Raw genomic sequence first — 14,526 nt, forward strand, 5'->3', positions numbered from 1 at the left:
CCCATACTGCTCACTGATTGGTCCAGAGTAGGGCGGGGACTGGGTGATATCAGCCTGTAATCCCCTGGTCACTTTCCTGAGCTGTGTTCCCTGTCCTGTATTCCTGGATTTCTCTCGGATAATCTTCCTTCTCTGTGCTGCAGACACAATTTATGTATCTAGACTGGATTTATGGAGGTTCTGGGGTTCAGCTGGCAGCAAAATGTGGATTTTCACCATAGGCATTACTAGACCTAGGCACCTGGGGTGTGAGTCTTGTATCTTTTTCCCCATGCCTTGGTCTAGTAAGATCTCTGACAGAACAATTGTCCCAGGGTTCCTTGCTCTGTTATCTGCTGGCTGTGCCGGGTGGAGGGATATGTCTGTAGTGTCTCAGACCCAAGTCACTGAGTGCAGTCTCAGGAGATGGGAGGCAGCGGTGTGGGATCTCTGCAACTTGGCTACAGTAAACAGATACAGTCTACAGATAACTGAATACCAATATTATGAGTCCTGACCCTTACACTGTATAATTTATATTGTAGATTACATACTCCTGACCCCTGCACTATATACTCTATGTTGTACATTACATACTCCTGACCCCTGCACTATATACTCTGTTGTACATTACATACTCCTGACCCCTGCACTATATACTCTATGTTGTACATTACATCCTCCTGACCCCTGCACTATATACTCTATGTTGTACATTACATACTCCTGACCCCTGCACTATATACTCTGTTGTACATTACATACTCCTGACCCCTGCACTATATACTCTATGTTGTACATTACATACTCCTGACCCCTGCACTATATACTCTGTTGTACATTACATACTCCTGACCCCTGCACTATATACTCTATGTTGTACATTACATACTCCTGACCCCTGCACTATATACTCTATGTTGTACATTACATACTCCTGACCCCTGCACTATATACTCTATGTTGTACATTACATCCTCCTGACCCCTGCACTATATACTCTATGTTGTACATTACATACTCCTGACCCCTGCACTATATACTTCATGTTGTACATTACATACTCCTGACCCCTGCACTATATACTCCATGTTGTACATTACATACTCCTGACCCTTGCACTATATACTCTATGTTGTACATTACATACTCCTGACCCCTGCACTATATACACACACATATATATATATATATATATATATATAATTCTGATACTATATAGTCCTATCTGCTGTATCTTATACAATATGTTGTAAAAAACAAAAAGTGATGTAGTGCTAAAACAAGAAAATTATATAAATACTCTGTTAATAAGTCATATTAAGCACATAGTCAATGTAGTGACACACTTATTAACATGTAAATGATAGAATAGTGCGTGATGGAACTAGATAAGTATAATTAAACACATGTGAGACCCCTGCACACGGTGCACATATCAAAAAAAGTCCAGTGATCCGTTTCACATTCCTTCCACTCATGCAGAATCAATGGACTGTGTGTGGACCCGCACACCCTGAAGTGCAATCCAAAACCGGCTGGAATGGCCTCTCACCTCCTATCTGCGACCCTGCAGGGCCACAGAGCATGTAAGATCACCACTGGATCAGGATAACCTTCCTCTTGGGTAAATGGCTTCAAGATATATCCCCAGTACACTGATTCCACCTCTCCTGTAATATCCTCAAAGGTCAAATGAGCAGGGTGGATCCCAACTCAAATCCCAATAGGATAAAAGAAGAAGAAGACATCCTCCATAGTGTAAAACCGCTTTAATTGATCTAAAACTGAATACTGTGCACACTTACATCAGCAAGATGAAATACAGCTAGTTCCCACACCATGGGTGTAAGCGTGTGGCTGAAGGGTGTTCCAAGATGGCGCCGCGCCGGAAGTGCGTCACCACGTATTGCCGTCGACGCGTTGCGTCACGTGACCTCGTGACTTCCTCAGGACTCGTTGTTGTACATTTCATAGTCCTGACTTCTGCTCTCTATTTTCTACCCACTGCTATATTTACACATAATATGGATTCTCATTGTTACACCCATTTCCTACCAGCTGGACATTTTATATCTGGTGTTTTGATCGGAGCACAGACTTTTAATGAGGGTGGAGTCAATACCCCAATGATGGTGGTCTTTAGGATCAGTCCAGTCTTCATCTTGGTTGTTCTCCCCCCATCCTCACTCTCTGACCTCTGGTGGGGCTCAGCCCCGCTGTTCTTCATGACTAAATCTTGGAGTAAATAAGGAAGTGCAGTACTTCTTGTGTTGGGAAGATGACGATGAGTGATAGAGGGGGTGGGGACCCTCGTCCTATAATCCCCTCATCACTGTCCCTCCTATAAAAGACAGTTCTGGTTGTTTCCTCACTCTCTGACTAAGGTCCATGAATAAAGAAATGACCTGGTAGGAGATCAGAGGAGCCATTTCCTAGTTCCCTTGAGGGTGGAATTGTAAGCTCCTCAGAGACCAAGCTGCCTGATGTGGGCGGAGTCCTTGTTTGGGGAACCAATCAGCTCCTGTCTAGTAATCCTCTTTGTCTTTGTATTTTAGTCCATGGCCGGGAGATGAGGAAAACCTCCGAGGATTGTCTCACTTTGTCTCCAGACTGGAAAGTAGAAGATGAGGACATCACACAGTATAGTCCAGGAGAAAACCCGGCTCCCTCCAATGTCCATCCGGCACCACCCAGTGTAGATGGACCATCGGATTCCTCGTATCCTGAGGAACCTCAGACTGTGCGGGACCGGCCCGGCCTTCCAACAGGGAAGAGCTTCTCCTGTACTGAGTGTGGAAAATGTTTCAATTCTAACTCTGGACTTAATGTGCATAGAAGATCTCACACAGGTGAAAAATCGTATTCCTGTCCTGAGTGTGGGAAATGTTTTTCACAAAAGTCTAATCTTCAAACACATCAGAGGCTTCCCACAGGTGAGAAGCCATATTCCTGTCTTGAGTGCGGGAAATGTTTTTCAGCAAAGTCACACCTTTACAGACATCAGAGATCTCACTTGGGTGACAAGCTGTATTCCTGTGCTGAATGCCGGCAATGTTTCTCAAACAAGTCTTCTCAATTTAGACATCTGAGATTACACACAGGTGAGAAGCTGTATTCCTGTACTGAGTGTGGGAAATGTTTTTTTAAAAAATCAGAACTTGTTATACATGAGAGATCTCATACAGGGGAAAAACCGTATTTCTGTTCTGAGTGCGGGAAATGTTTTTCAAAGAACTCCAATCTTTACAGACATCAGAGATCTCACACAGGGGAGAAGGTATATTACTGTTCGGAGTGTGGGAAATGTTTTTCAGATAAATCCAGTCTTTATAATCATCAGAGATCTCACACAGGTGAGAAGCCATATTCCTGTTCAGAGTGTGGGAAATGTTTTGTTCAAAAATCTGCTCTTGTCAAACACCAGAGATCTCACACTGGGGAAAAGCCATATTCCTGTCCTGAGTGTGGGAAATGTTTTTCAGACAAGTCCAATCTTTACAAACATCAGAGATCTCACACGGGGAAGAATCCACTTTCCTGTCCTGAGTGAGGGAAATGTTCCTCACTGAAGTCCTGTCTTCCTGTACATCAGGGATCCCACACAACCCTGGAGATGTATTAGTGCCTTGAGTGCGGGAAATGTCTTCTAGATGAATGTTGCTGGACATCCCAGCTCTCATGTGGGGAAGAAGCACACCCTGATATACACCTCAGATATACTCCATGGCTGATCTTCATCATGGAAGAAACAGTTCATAAGGAGATCAGAGGTCACCAAAGACATGAATGAAGTGTGGGACCGGGTTGGCCATTGATGGCAGAAGAATAAAAATGGAGTCCTGACCTGTCATTGGCTGAGTACAATTTGTGGTGGAAGATTTCACAAACACTTAGAGGTCGATATTTAATATTGTGTTTATTAAATGTGACCAGAATTCGCCCCTCTGTGAAAAATGTCGCTCCAATTCACAGAGATTTCCTCTGATCATCAGATCCATCTAGTGGCTTTCCTTATGAAGGTATTTCAGGAAAATACAGCATTATCACCACTAGATGGAGCTGGCCATCATAGGAAATCACTGTGTTAATGATCGGCTTCTCACCTGGACACTGCATATAATAGGCCAGGTGGGACAAGCTCTGTCCTGTGTGGATGCACCCATATGTCTCTCAGAACATGGGGGAGCACAGACACGTGGCCGTGCTGTACTCCCAGGGTAAGAAAAATTAATAATAGCGCCTATGGTCAAAATTATATAACTTACTAATAGTGTACCAGCTGCAAAAAATCACCATATATAAAGTGTACCAATAAATAAATAATTTGCGCTAGTAAATGTGTATAAATATATAAATATATATAAAGAAATCATCAAATCATAAGTCCAGAAAAAAATATATATATGCCAATACCACAAAAAAAATATAAAAAAAAACAAAAAAAAAAAACTTTTAAGTGCAAAAAACTTTTGTGCAAAAAAAAAAAAGTGTCTAAATATGAAAAATTTCACCAAAAAACCTTGATAATATAATGGCAGATCATCCATAAATATATCTTCAGAAACGGAAACTCTGCAACACACCGATCCTCATTGATCGAATTAACAGGATGAAAAACTTTGTAGTTAATCGAAAATCCACTTCTCCAATAGATAAAGGACCACCTTCAAACGTATTTATGGGGGGAAATGCCAAGCACTCGAGAGAAACAGAAAGACTTCATGGTGCAATATTATAAAAACCAATTCCTTTATTAGGTACTCATTGCACTTACTCAAGAGGTGTCCCAGCCGACACCAGCATCAACAGCATAACAGCAATCACATAAACGAGCCTGGCTACTCAGCACATGCGCAATAGCTGGCAGTCAAAAACGTAATGACGTCACATCAATCAAGCTCCGTCCTACGCGTTTCGTCATCGACGTCCTCACGGAGCGGATAGATGTGAGACGTCTCAACCTCCTTAAATATTCACTCACAGGAAACGAACAGCTGACATCAATGGGGAATCAAGCAAAGCAAGCCGCCCCACAGATGACAGGAGTCCACAAAGGATATACAATGTATCCAATATATTTGCCATCACAAGCAAAAAAACTTTAAAACAAGAGAACAAAAATAAAATAAAAAGAAATTTAAATAAAACACTAATGGTAAATAAATTAAATAAGTAAATACATTAACGGGCCAGCACCCTCTAAGACTGTGTTTCAAAAAGGGAACTTAAAGGGCCAGTAACACTTTCAACACAAATAAAAGGGGAACTCTAGTAATAATACAAAAATAATGCAAAAATTGTACAAAAAACATACAATCTCCCATATATCATATTTTGCACTTAAAAGTTTTTTTTTATATTTTTTTTGTGGTATTGGCATATATATATATTTTTCTGGACTTATGATTTGATGATTTCTTTATATATATTTATACACATGTACTCCCAGGGTATCTGTGTCCCTTGGACACAGCACATCCCCGATCAGCAGATGGGCTCTGTGATTGGGCTATCTGTAAACTCAGATCGGTATTTAATTGATCAGCTCTGCTTCTCCTCCTCAGCAAATCTGTGCCTGCAAGCCAGGGATTAGTGAGTTATACAGCATATTTACTGCTTGTTACCCAGTCAGGGTCCCTAGTGTGCACCAGCATCTATCACATGTTTCACTGTGTCCAATCAACACCTGTCACAGTGTACCAGTGTCCAATCAACACCTGTCACAGTGTACCAGTGTCCCATCAACACCTGTCACAGTGTACCAGTGTCCAATCAACACCTGTCACAGTGTACCAGTGTCCCATCAACACCTGTCACAGTGTACCAGTGTCCAATCAACATCTGTTACAGTGTACCAGTGTCCCATCAACAGCAGTCACAGTGTACCAGTGTCCCATCAACATTTGTTGCAGTATACCAGTGTCCAATCAACACCTGTCACAGTGTACCAGTGTCCCATCAACATCTGTCGCAGTGTACCAGTGTCCCTTCACCATCTGTTGCAGTGTAAGAGTGTCCAATCCTGGCATCCGATACTGATCCGAACTTAGACTGTGCAGGCTGTACTCAGATCCCTCTTGCACTGGCAGACCGAGAGATCCCATCCTGCAGTCCCGCAGTGAGTATCCCACCATCCCAGTCTCATGGGATGCAGTCACTACATGCGCCTCATCTGTGGCGATCCTTACTGGGGAGGTGAAGGGGATGAGGATGGAATTGTCCCTGGTGCGTCAAGATATGCAGAAATTGTGGGATCGCACCGTGGCCTTGGAGGGGAGAGTGAGCACTTCCAGATACTGAGTATGAGGGACAAGAGTAGAAGGGAGCTCTCACTTCAGACCCAGATTCTGAGTAGGAGTCAGGTGAAAGCAGTGGGTCAGTATTGGATTGTGAGATGGAGAGTCACAACAAAGAGATTCCAATGATCTGTGGAGGATCCGGCATCCACCAGCAGTGCTGTAAATCCTGGTGCAGTGACTAGCACAAGCAGTGCAGCCCTCCCAGGTGATAGGCCGGGTACCAGTAGCGAGGGGTCCCATCCACAACAATGACACAGGGCCCACACTAACCTCTAAGACTTGCTTATAAATCCCACATGGCTGCCCACTGATTCAGCAGAACCTGCAATCCCCCCTTTACAGCGCAGCCAGACCCTCAGATAGAAATGGAAAATGTTACCCCAATTTATTGTTTTCCTTTATTTTTTGATGATGATTTGCTGAATTACATTGTGGATCGGTGTAATCTGTATGCCAGCCAATACATTGCCAACAATCCCAATTCATCGTATGTCCATCCATTTGTGTGGAAAGCTGTCACTGTGGAGGAATTTAACCCCTTGCCCCCCGGGCACTTATACCCCCTTCCTTACCAGGCCAATTTTCATCTTTCAGCGCTGCCGCACTTTGATTGACAATTGCGCGGTCATGCAACATTGTACCCATATGAAATTTTGATCATTTTTTTCTCACAAATAGAGATTTCTTTTGGTGGTATTTAATCGCCACTGGGCGCTTTACTTTTTGCGCTATAAATAAAAAATTGCCAAAAATTTGAAAAAAAAAAGTTTCTTTGTTTCTATTATAAAATTTTTCAAACAGGTAATTTTTCTCCTTCACTGATGTGCGTTGATGAGGCAGCACTGATGGGCACTGATAGGTGGCACTGATGGGCACTGATAGGCAGCACTAAAGGGCACTGATAGGCAGTACTAATGAGGTGGCACGGATAGGCGGCACTGATAGACAGCACTAATGAGGTATCACAGATAGGCGGCACTAATATGCAGCACTGATAGGCGGCACTGATAGGTGACACTGATGATGGGTACTGATAGACGGCACTGACTGGCATCACTGCTGGGCACTGACTGGCGGCACTGACTGGCACAACCGCTGGGCACTGACTGGCGGCACTGCTGGGCTGCACTGGTGGGTGGCACTGGTGGGCAGCACTGGTGGGTGGGCACAGGTGGGTGGCACTGGTGGGCACAGGTGGGAGGCACTACTGGGCACAGGTAGGTGGCACTTCTGGGCACAGGTGTGTGACATTGCAGAGTGGCACTGCTGGGCACAGGTGGGTGATCTGCTGGGCACAGGTGGGCGGAGCTAGTGGGCGCACTGCTGGGCACAGGTGGGCGGAACTTGCGGGTGTCACTGCTGGGCACCGATCATCAGGGCACTGATCATCAGTGCCCTGATGATCGGTGCCGATCCCCGCTGTGACAACTGCCGGTTCTCGGCAGTACTTTCCTCACGATCTGACAGCGTGAGGAAAGTGCAGCCGAGAACCGGCACTTGCATTTCCCTCTGATCAGCGTGTCATTGGACACCGCTGATCAGGTGGTAAAAGGCCGCTGTGATTGGCCTTTTACCACATCACGTGATCAGCTGTGCCCTGGGGCGCGCAGGAGAGCGCGTTCTGGGGGGACGTCATATGACGTCCACTCAGAACTGGCCGGGCGCAGTGCAGCCGTCATTCGGCTATCTGCGGTCGGCAACAAGTTAAAGCTTTTCTTGCTCTTACATTGAATATGGGACTGACAAAAAAAATGAAGTCCATGCCTACTGGTCCACTCAGTCCATACATCCCATGCCAATCTATTCTTCTTGTATGCCCAGAACACGCTATGAGATGATAATGAGGTTTTTACACGATAATACCTGGTGCCCTCCTCGAAATCATCCTAATTATGGGCAGCACGGTGGCTAAATGGTTAGCACTTCTGCCTGGCAGTACTAGGGTCATGTGTTCAAATCCCAACCATGGCACCACCTGCCTGGAGTTTGCATGTTCTCCCTGTGCCTACGTGGGTTCATCTGGGTACTCCGGTTTCCTTCCACACTCCACAGACATGCTGGTAGGTGAATTGTCTCCTGTCTAAATTGCCCCTAGTATGTGTATGTATGAATGTACATTAGGGACCTTAGATTGTACACCCCTTGAGGGTTAGGGACTGATGTGAATGTACAATATATATGTAAAGTGCGGCGTAAATTGACAGCGCTATATAAGTACCTGAAATATATAAAATAATAAATTACAGCAAGCTGTTAAAAATTTGGCCACTCAATTTTTTTTTCTTGCAAGTTTTCAGAAATGTTTACTCCTGACAAAAATATTTATGTGGATCAATATCCCTCGTCCACTTCACAGGAAGGCTGGGCATTGAACAGTACATCCCCAGCAGACGGGCCACAAAACCCAAAGGGGGAGAGTCAGCCAGTTTGTGAACTGAAGAGATACTACACCTAAAGTGGAGAGATAAAAGGGATGTCTATATCCTTTCCTCAATCCACGAGGACACCTCGGTGGAACTTCATACAAGACAAGGTCCTGTCCAAAAACCCCAAGTGCATACATGACTAGAACCAGTTCATGGGGAGTATGAATGACTGAATGTTACAGCCCTACTTCACCCCGAGGAGATCAGTCTATTGGTATAAAAAGGTCATCATCTACTTGTTTCAGTTATCCCCGTACAATCCTTCTGTCATCTTCTGTAAGTGCACACAACCATCCCTATCCTACCTGACATACCAAGAGGACATTGTTACAGCCCTTCTCTATCCAGATAGCCATGTCCCCGAACAAGGTCACTCCTATTCAGGGACCAGACTTCATGAAAGACATTTCCCCAATATCCTCCCTCCGACCCAAACAGGACGCCAACCCCAAAGAAAATGTCCAGTATGTTCCAGTAACAGAATTCACCATGACACCCCATACTACTGTCCCCAATGTCCCCCCCAGCCAGGCCTCTGTATTGGAGAGTCCTTCCCAATCCATCATACATCTCTACACTATTAGTGACATAGAAGGGAAGGGAAGATATTGTTACAGTGTCTGCTGTCTGTGATTTCCCTGTATGACGATGCCTCTGCCTGCCCACTGAACTGACCCTGGACTGTTTATTGACGATGCCTCTGCCTGCCCACTGAACTGACCCTGGACTGTTTATTGACGATGCCTCTGCCTGCCCACTGAACTGACCCTGGACTGTTTATTGACGATGCCTCTGCCTGCCCACTGAACTGACCCTGGACTGTTCATTGACGATGCCTCTGCCTGCCCACTGAACTGACCCTGGACTGTTTATTGACGATGCCTCTGCCTGCCCACTGAACTGACCCTGGACTGTTTATTGACGATGCCTCTGCCTGCCCACTGAACTGACCCTGGACTGTTTATTGACGATGCCTCTGCCTGTCCACTGAACTGGCCCTGGACTGTTTATTGACGATGCCTCTGCCTGCCCACTGAACTGACCCTGGACTGTTCATTGACGATGCCTCTGCCTGCCCACTGAACTGACCCTGGACTGTTCATTGACGATGCCTCTGCCTGCCCACTGAACTGACCCTGGACTGTTCATTGACGATGCCTCTGCCTGCCCACTGAACTGACCCTGGACTGTTTATTGACAATGCCTCTGCCTGCCCACTGAACTGACCCTGGACTGTTCATTGACGATGCCTCTGCCTGCCCACTGAACTGACCCTGGACTGTTCATTGACGATGCCTCTGCCTGCCCACTGAACTGACCCTGGACTGTTCATTGACGATGCCTCTGCCTGCCCACTGAACTGACCCTGGACTGTTTATTGACAATGCCTCTGCCTGCCCACTGAACTGACCCTGGACTGTTTATTGACCATGCTTCTGCCTGCCCACTGAACTGACCCTGGACTGTTTATTGACCATGCTTCTGTCTGCCCACTGAACTGACCCTGGACTGTTTATTGACGATGCCTCTGCCTGCCCACTGAACTGACCCTGGACTGTTCATTGACGATGCCTCTGTGTGCCCTCGCGCCTGTGTGCCTCGCGCGCGCCCCCTACCTGTTTACAAAACATGCTTTTGCCCTGCCATGCTGCCCTGCCGCCGTATTTCTACAGTGGCTGGGCGGCATGTGGTTAAGTTATTTGCATAATTTCCCCCTTTTTTTCCTTCCTCCTTTGGATCATAATCCATAAACTCTTCCATCTAGTGCAAGGTGGACGCTGTGCCCCTCCATCCCTCCTTGTGTTGTGGGATGGAGGTGTTGGTTCCTGGGCTCTCCATCCCGCAAGTGACGACGCAGTGAGCAGTAGACTGTGGCTGTGTGCAGCCGCCCTCCGTCTGTTCGGATTTACATATGGGCGGTTTCAGCGGCTTCTCGGTTGCACCTCCTGTGATATGCCCTCCAGTGACAAGTAAAGATGGCGGCTGGAACGCATTGAGCAGGCACCCATTAGTGGTTACATACCGGCGTGCATTCCACCGCCATCTGAGCAGCCTCTGCTGTTGATTGATTGTTTGAAGTTCCTCTCTCCACTGCCGTTGTTACAATTCTGACACATCGAACACAATACTTCCTCATAATATTCCTCTAAACCTGTCTGATCACTTGGAAAGAGTTCTAAAGAGTTGCTGAAGCATTTTACGAGCTCTAATAACATGGATTTAATGCAAATCACTCAGCAAAAGATCGATATGCTCTGATCACAATGTACAGGTAAAGCTGAATCATGGATTTATTACTATTTGTATTCATACTTTTATTATTCATTTCAGTGATCAACATCATTATTTTATAGCAGTCATGTACTGGGCATTATATATTATATATACATGTTTTATATATATATACACACACACACATATACAGTATACACAGTTGTGCTCAAAAGTTTACATACCCTGGCAGAAATCGTGACATTTTGGTATTGATACAGAAAATATGACTGATTATGCCAAAAAACTGTCTTTTATTTAGGGATAGTGATCATATGAAGCCATTTATAATCACAGAGCTGTTTGGCTCCTCTTTAAAGCATAATGATAACAGAAATCACCCAAATGGCTTGGATCAGAGGTTTCCCTCTCCCTGGAATGTTTGGCCTTGGTACAGACACACAAGGTGACACACACGGGTTAAAATGGCAATTAGAGACTAAAATCCACATCTGTGGCTTTTTAATTTGCAATTAGTGTCAGTGTATAAATAGTCAATGAGTTTGATAGCTCTCACGTGGAAGCACTGAGCAAGCTAGATACTGAGCCATGGGGAGCAGAAAAGAACTGTCAAGTAACAAGGTAATGGATCTTTATAAAGATTGAAAAGGACATAAAAAGATGTCCAAAGCCTTGAATAGGCCAATCAGTACTTTTAAATCACCTATTAAGTGGAAAGTTTGGGGATCTCTTGATACCAAGCCAAGGTCAGGGAGACCAAGAAAGATTGCAGCTACAACTGACAGAAGAATTGTCCGGGATACAAAGAAAAAGCCTCACAGGCAACCTCAAAACAAATCCAGGCTGCTCTGGAAAAAGATGGTGTGGTTGTTTTTAAGGAGTACAATACGGTGACACTTGAACAAAAATAAACTGCATTGTGGAGGTGCCAGGAAGAAGCTTTTACTGCACCAATGACACAAAATGGCCCGGTTACAACATGCCTGACAACACCTTGAAATGCCTAACTGGGCCATCTTGTGTCATTGATGCAGTAAAGGCTTCTTTCTGACACCTCCACCATGCAGCTCATTTTTGTTCAAGTGTCATCATATTGCGCTCCTTCAAAACAACCGCACTGTCTTTTTCCAGAGCAGCCTGGATTTTTCTTGTGGTTACCTGTGGGTTTCCCTTTGTATCCCAAACAATTCTTCTGGCAGTTGTGGCTTCAATCTTTCTTGGTCTACCTGACCTTGTCTAGGTATCAAGAGGTCCCTGAATTTTTTACTTCTTAGTGGAAGTGATGACTGGCATATTCAAGGCTTTGGACATCTTTTTATGTCCTTTTCCATCTTTATAAAGTTCCATTACCTTGTTATGCAGGACATTTAACAGTTCTTTTCTGATCCCTATTGCTCAGTATCTAGCCTAGTCAGTGCTTCCACATAAGAGCTAACAAACTCATTGACTATTTATACTCTGACACTAATTGCAATTTAAAAAGCCACCGATGTGGGACATGAACCTCTAATTGGAATTTTTGTCCATGGAGGACCCTGGGGAGGCTGCACTATCAATATCCCCCCGGGTGATGCAGGATATGGATAGAATTGTCATTGTTCACCTGGTGACGTCTGCTGGGGCTCTGTCAGGGCAGGAACAATGGAATGGGCAGGCAGGCCTATGGTACGGTCACGCCACGACTGCCACTACCCACAAACCAGAATCCCTCAGGGTGCAGAGTCTAAGCCCCAGGCTACCCTTCACCAGGGCCCCTGATGGTGGGGATGGACTTGACGCAGCCTGAGACCAGGTCGCGGCCCCCGAGTAACCCCAGCTGCAGTAACGACTGCCGCCAATGGCGTACAGCTGGTGGGAGCTAGATGGGAACACGTGTAACGTAGTCAGACAGGCCGGGTCAATAACAATGGAGCAGACAGTACTAGAAGGTAGGCAAAGAATACTCAGGTCACGGGCCGGGTTCAGCAACGGGAGGTCAGGTAAAGGGTTAAAGCAGCGAATAGTCTTGTCCAAGCCGAGTCGGTTACCAGGAGAGCAACGAGAACAGAACAAGAGCTTGCAACAAGGAAACATACAGGACACGAATGCAGAGAGCAATTGCAGACAGCAGGTTTAAATGTGATCAACCACACCCTTCTGGAGGAGGAGCCGCAGAGGCCTGAAGGCATAAAGGTTCCCACCATGCTTTGCAGAAACCTAAGATGGATGCCAGCACATGGAGATGCACAAGCTCTGAGGAAAGGTAAGACCTTGACAGACTCATCCTGGGACTAAGGAAAATGGGTCTCCAAGTGTGTCCTCCTAAGAAGCTGTCTGTGATGGAGGTGAGGGCTGCTGCAGTGATGGAGGTGAGGGCTGCTGCAGTGGTGGGCTGCAGTGTGTTGTGACTTTGTGCACCGGTGCCATCTTGGCTGGAGGAGTTCACTGCAGAAGAGAGGACTGGCGGTCTGACTGAGGCAGCTGTGTGGACTTCTTTTTCACCATTAGCACCGACTGTACATCTTGTGTTCCCCCAGCTAGTGCTGCTGTTTCCAGGACCCCTCCTCTGCCCCACTTCCTTCATTTATCTCAGATGGTGGAGGACGTGCAGAGTGCGGTCAGCACATAACCTGTCCCGGACCAGCGCATGCGCACTGCGGGTTCAAAGACAATTTCTAGCAAAAATACTGATTGTTACATGGAAACAAAAAGTGTCAGAAATGGCTTGGGGGGGTCAATGTCCTATTCCTGATCTGTGCCGGCTGTCCCATGTCCTGGTATGAAGACGTCTCCTGTTATTTATTTATATATTATAGGTAATTATATAGCACCCTCAATTTTCGCAGCACTTTATATACATTGTACATTCACATCAGTCCCTAACCCTCAAGGGGCGTACAATCTAAAGTTCTCTCTGTATCGCTTCCTTTGTGTGAGATCCCCGGTGATCCTGCCAGTCCCTCTGCTTCCCTGTCACTTTCATGGTCAGTTCTCCATCCATGCTGAAAACAAAGCCTGCTCTCCTTCAATGATAAGACTTGTCCTGACACCCCCCCTGCTCAGCCATGCACTGGGAAGACCAGTAAACAGAAGTCAATTGTGCTGTTGTTTCTCCTTCCCATATACAGCTGAGATCAGAGGGAATGTGATCACTTATAAAAAGGGGAACAATGTATTTCTAATGTTTTTCTATCTATACACAAACGCTTTTCTTTCATTTTTATGTTTACCTGAACTGGTTGTATTACAAGGTGAAGGCTTACATACAGATCACCTTCTATCCTTCCATGTCTACTGTAGTCAGAAGTGTATTAGTATGAATCCATGCCTGAAGAAGGAGAGTAAGGGGTCTGCTGATAGAAATTAATTGGACGAATGTGACACAAATTCATGGAGTCCTTACAGATTCTGGCCGTAATTTAACACATTGATTTCCTATGACTGTCAGCTCCATCTAGTGACCATACTGAGGTATTATTCATGAAATACCTCAATCAGTAAAAGTAGTGCAATACTGCATTATGGCCACTAGATGGAGCCAAGAATATCAGAGTATGAAATAAAATACGGCCAATATTCATCCCAGCTGGGCGAACGCCGGTCACATT

The 14,526-nt window shown here is 45.4% G+C and overlaps 1 protein-coding gene across 1 annotated transcript in view; it reads left to right on the forward strand.

Annotated features, from left to right (window-relative positions):
* LOC149438156 (uncharacterized) overlaps window positions 1-4,319 on the forward strand; it is a 91,608-nt gene extending 87,289 nt beyond the window's left edge. The window contains 1 exon segment of the mRNA XM_089660175.1: window positions 2,492-4,319. Coding sequence (XP_089516301.1) covers window positions 2,492-3,532 — 1,041 coding nt within the window. The 3' untranslated portion in view covers window positions 3,533-4,319.
* Window positions 4,320-14,526: the final 10,207 nt, after the last annotated feature.

This window comes from Staurois parvus, unplaced genomic scaffold (genome assembly GCF_062004578.1).
Source record: "Staurois parvus isolate SC_StPar_1 unplaced genomic scaffold, SC_StPar_1.0 ptg001208l, whole genome shotgun sequence".
NCBI classification, from domain to species: Eukaryota; Metazoa; Chordata; class Amphibia; order Anura; family Ranidae; genus Staurois; species Staurois parvus.